Source organism: Arachis hypogaea, chromosome 1 (genome assembly GCF_003086295.3).
Source record: "Arachis hypogaea cultivar Tifrunner chromosome 1, arahy.Tifrunner.gnm2.J5K5, whole genome shotgun sequence".
Lineage (NCBI taxonomy): Eukaryota > Viridiplantae > Streptophyta > Magnoliopsida > Fabales > Fabaceae > Arachis > Arachis hypogaea.
The window spans coordinates 93,704,109-93,709,386 of record NC_092036.1 but is presented as its reverse complement, the minus strand read 5'-3'; the positions used below and the strand labels follow the sequence as shown (position 1 = coordinate 93,709,386).

The following is a 5,278-nucleotide window of genomic DNA, read 5'->3' as shown; positions in this document are numbered from 1 at the left end:
CATCAAGGTATCTCCATTTCAATTTTTTTAATAATGGAGGTTAGTTTAATTTTAATTTTAATGGAAGTATCTGTCTTTTAAACATTGCTTTGTTTATGGTGTTGGGTTTGGTTCTGGAATTAGGATTTTAATTCACATTTTCCAGTTGTATGATGTGCCTAGGTTTAGGGCATTGAAATTAAAACGTTATACTGGACTCTTAAACAGTTGGCTTAGCTTAAGAGCCTTGGTTCCGGTGATTGTAGTTTTTTTAAAGAGTTTAAGTTAGCTTTATGCAGTTGCTGCCATTGGTTCTGTTTATTCACATTTTGGTTCACCAACCTGGATTTTGGCAGGGGTAAAATTATGTCAAGAAATGAGGATGAAGTGAAGAATGATTCTGATAATGATTTGGGTGATGATTTCGATTATCAACCGAATGCAGAAGATGATGCTGAAGAAGACGATGTGGATTCGCTGGATTCTACTAGCAAGAGTAAAGAAGTTTGTGGTGTAAAAAGAATAGCGGATTTAATGGTAGAGGATATTTAGAACTTGGAATTTAGGACAGAGGATGAAGCTTGCCAATTTTATAACGTTTATTCTTGTTGGCATGGATTTGTAATGAGGAAGGACGATGCGGTTAGGGATAATCAAGGTAGAATCATTAGCAGGCAACTTGTTTGCAACAAAGAGGGCTGGAGGAATATGAGGTATCTTGATATGGATGATAGATCAAGGAAGGCAAGGTCACGAATGCGAACCAAGTGTCCAGCTCGGCTTAGGGTAAAGCTTGACTACGGCTGCGGTAGTGGAAGGTATCATGTTTTGTGGAATCTCACAACCACGATCTGACGCCACCACAATTTGCACATCTGGTTCTGGCCAATCGTCGTCTCACTGTCACTGATAAAGTCCAAGTGGAAAATCTTCATAATTTTGATGTCAAGACCTGCCATATTATGGGGTATATTGCGTTCCAGAAGGGTGGATATCGTAATACTGGCTTCACACGCAAAGATTTGTACAACCACATTGATCGTTATCGTCGGTCAAAACTTAAAAACGGGGATGCCAATGCGGCAATAAACTATTTGATTGGCAAGTCAAACAACGATCCGCTGTTCTTTGGAAAGTATACGTTCACTAGTGACGAAAGGCTCGAACATATTATTTGGGCAGATAGGCAGTCAATTATCGATTATCACTGTTTTGGAGATATTGTTGCTTTTGATTCAACCTACAAGAAGAATAAATACAACAAGCCTTTGGTCATTTTCTCCGGATGCAATTATCACGGGTAGACTGTTATCTTCGGCTCTGGCCTACTATCCGACGAAACCACAGAGACGTATAAATGGTTGTTGGAAACCTTTGTTGAAGCGATGGGTGGAAAAAGTCCTAAAGCAGTAGTAATGGATGGAGACCTTGGCATGCGAGATGCAATCAATAATGTTCTTCCTGATGCGACCCATCAGTTATGCGGATGGCATCTGCAGAGAAATGCATGTGAAAATATAAAGAATCCGAATTTCCTGCGCGATTTTAAGGGTCTTATATACGACAACAACGACCACAGAGACTTTGATCGGAGATGGGTAGCAATTTTGGATAAATACAACCTTGTTGGGAGTACTTGGATGGAAAAGACATACGAAACTCGTGCGATGTGGTCCCATTGTTTCCTCCGGGATAAGTTTTTCGACTACATAAGGATGACGTCACAGTACGAAGGTATAAATTCTCTCATCAGGTTTTATGTTAATCGCAAGAACACCCTCATTGAATTCATGCACAACCTGGATAGGGCCTTAAAGAAGTATAGAAACAACGAATTAATAGCTGAATTTAAGTCTCAGTGCTCAGAGCCAGTGATGATTACCTCGTTGGAGGTATATGAAAGATCTGCCTCATGTTATTTCACTCGAAACATTTTTAAGGAAATTCGTAATGAGATTCAGAGGGCAAGGGCTTTGAACATCAAGGTACTAAGCACAACCTTGGACAAGATAGAGTTCAGTGTGACTGCTCTCGGAGACCCGGCCAAAGATCGACGGGTGGAAGTCGATAGAAGTAAGAATCTGTTCTCGTGCTCGTGCAAGCTGTTTGAATCACGTGGTATTCCCTGTAGTCATGTTTTCTATGCCATAAAGTTCGAAAACATACTTGAATTTCCAGATTCGTTGATCTATAAAAGGTGGACAAAGAATGCAAAGAACGAATTTATTAGCACAGAAATGCCCGTGAATGATGACGTCGAAAGGGTGTTAAAGTTTCGAGTTGGTGCATTAGCATCAAATTACAACAAGCTATGTGATATTGCTTGCAAGGATCTTGCAGACTTTTATGAAGTCCAGTCTGAACTTGTGAAGTTAGTTATCCACTTGCAGTCATGCAAACAAGGCAAGTCAACTCCTAATGTTAACGTGGAAGGCATCAACGATCCCTTTGTTGTCAAAAGCAAAGGTGCCCCTTCGAAGAGGTCTTCTTGGAGGAAGAAGAGAGCATGCTCTAATTGCCACAAGTACGGTCATTACTACAAGCGCTGTCCAGATCTAACGTAGCATAGTGTGCAAGGTAACCCTTGCGATCGATCAGAGACCAATGCATCAGCCAAGGACTCAGCTTTTAGTCTAGAAAGGTTTCCTAATTCTTCGAGGTCATTCTCAGTTAAGTTCGAACACCATTCAGGACCTAAGACCAAGGTACGAATTTTTTATTCGTACTAAGTTCATGCTGTGAAAATTTCTTCGGTGGGTGTCCCTTTAAAAACAACTAAACTATGTGCATGTATTGCTCTGCTTGCGCAACCTTTTAAAAAGGGTGGAACAAGGAAATTTACAACGACGGGTATGAGGAACCGAAAGGGTAATGACAACACGTTTGATGTGGTTATTTTTGTGACTGTAAACCTCTAATTTCCAAGACATGAACTGGGTAAATTAATGCAGCTGTTCTTCTTCTTGTTTAAAAAAAAATTATAAAACAGCGGAGCCTTCATGAAAGCAGCGAATCCATTGATATCGCGTCCATGAATGGATTTTTCAACAAAAATACCTACTCGTTAACACAGGTGCGATGCCTAAAACTCCTTTTAACCACTCTGTGATGAATGACCATTATCGTTTTATTCATGATTATGGGTTCTGATTGGAGATAATCATGTGATAACCAGGTGAAGGAATCAAAGCATGACATGGGACATTCACTCACAAACTATGAATGCTATAATGATGTCATCGATGAAAAATGTGACACACCACATGTACAGAACGATGTCCGAGATTCGTTTTCCTCTTCAATGGATTGTGGAAACAAACAAGGATCGTACATGGCATTGTTTGCGTCGATGCATAGGACACTTTGAACAATTAGAAGAATTAGTCTTCTGAAATTATTCCATTGCAAATATTTCGTTCTATAAGCATGATTTATCCATATTAAATGACCGCAATGTATTTGCCGTTGCTTGGTATTGAGGAGTTTTAATTTGTAGATATTTACGTTAACTGTGAATATGTCCATTAGGATGATAATTATGTTCAATAATATGTATGTGTTTTGCTTAGACTGCTGTATTTTAGTTCCAGTTAATTGTGGTTGAATTTGGGGTGAGGAGTTCCTACTTTTGTGATTATGCAATCAATTACACATGTGTTAATGGATTTTTTTTCCTACTTAGTGCATTTTATTTTACCAACCAAATTATTAGATTGAATGGTTAACTTCGTAGTCTCCAGGGTTTAATTGTTCATTGATTATTGTTATTCTCTTTTGTTACTTTCAGGTTGTGAGTCTCGTTTGTTAATTTGAATTTTCTATTGTCATAGAAAATATTTTCGAGGAGAAATGGCTCCCTGGGTATGAAAGCAGTTTCAAATATAACGAGTTTTTCTTGTACCTTTTTACGGGATTCGTTATGTGATATCTATTATATATAAAGCGAAAAACTTAAACATACACACATTTATATTTGACCATATCATAGTTTCAATTATTAGGCACAATAACATTTTGAAGTTGTTGATGTTAGATATTGACAGAATTTAACATTAGGAACAAAAACAGTTTGAAACCACAAAGGACATTTCCTTGTGCCTTAGCGAATCTTTCTCTGCTTTCAGCTATTTGACTACAGCAAGACTTTAATAGGTAGTGTTTTGCTTTGTTGGATTTCCGCCTCAACGTTTCCATAATGTGTTCATCTGGCATCCGTAAGATTGTAGAGTATTATTACCTGATATTAAAAATTAATAAACAATCACTGTAACAAAAGTATATGTGAAAATAGTTCAAGAAAGCATGACTGCAAGATTATAATTACATGATTCATCCAGTCATTTGAATATGCAACTCACACATGTAGGAGGAGGAAAGGCCAAAACCCACAATCGCATCTTGCAAAAAAAATTAAAGTCGTGATCATTTTATATTAAGCATACGAATCTCATATAGCACTTATACAAGCATCAGATACTGTCAATTAACAAGGACACTACAACAACAACCTAGTGTTTTAATTTATATTAACAAGTTTGTTATCGATTTTGAAAACCCAACCATTATTCGTTTGTGGATATAAACTACATACGTAAAATTTATCCATTCCGATACAAACTGATTTTTGAGAAGGCGTCGCAGCATCAATCAGACACGCGTTTGGTCCAACTCCGGCTCCTCCTCATGAATGTAGTTGAAAATGTGTTAGAATAATTACCAGTAAGACATTCTGTGTTAATTAATATTAAGCTACTAGCAGTATAACAAAATTAGTTTCTATTTTTTAATTTATAACAAAGGTCATGGACAACCGTTAAATCCGATATCGTTGGAACTACCAACCGAAAATAAAATAAAAGGAAAATAGAGCATGAAAGAAGATATCAGTGTTTGGCTGAATGAAGGTTGGCACAGAATTGATGAGTTGCTAAGATTAAAGCGTGGATATTTTGTGGTTTCTAAGCGTAGCAGTTAATCCAAATTCAAATTCATGGTGATTCGTTCGAGTACTTGGTGGACGAAATTGTGATCCATATTCTTTAAGTTGTGCTCCTTGTAAAATTATGGAATTTGAAATTGGCACGAGTGATCACAACTCCGTTCAACTAACCAGCAAGTGTACTGGGTCGTCCAAGTAATAAACCTTACGCGAGTAAGGGTCGATCCCACAGAGATTGTTGGTATGAAGCAAGCTATAGTCACCTTGTAAATCTCAGTTAGGCAGATTAAAGTGGTTTATGGGTTTTCGAATATTAATAATAAAAAGAAAATAAAAGGGATAGAATACTTATGCAGATTC

General features: G+C 37.5%; 1 protein-coding gene across 1 annotated transcript; it reads left to right on the top strand.

Moving 5' to 3' along the window:
* Positions 1 to 1,364: 1,364 nt before the first annotated feature.
* Positions 1,365 to 2,543, top strand: LOC112747554 (protein FAR1-RELATED SEQUENCE 5-like). Its single transcript, XM_025795661.1, has one exon. The coding sequence runs from the start codon at positions 1,365 to 1,367 to the stop codon at positions 2,541 to 2,543; it is 1,179 nt and encodes a 392-aa protein (XP_025651446.1).
* Positions 2,544 to 5,278: the final 2,735 nt, after the last annotated feature.

Excerpts from the sequence above, each read along its gene's own strand:
- LOC112747554 (XM_025795661.1), top strand. The coding sequence starts at position 1,365 with ATGGGTGGAAAAAGTCCTAAAGCAGTAGTAATGGATGGAGACCTTGGC.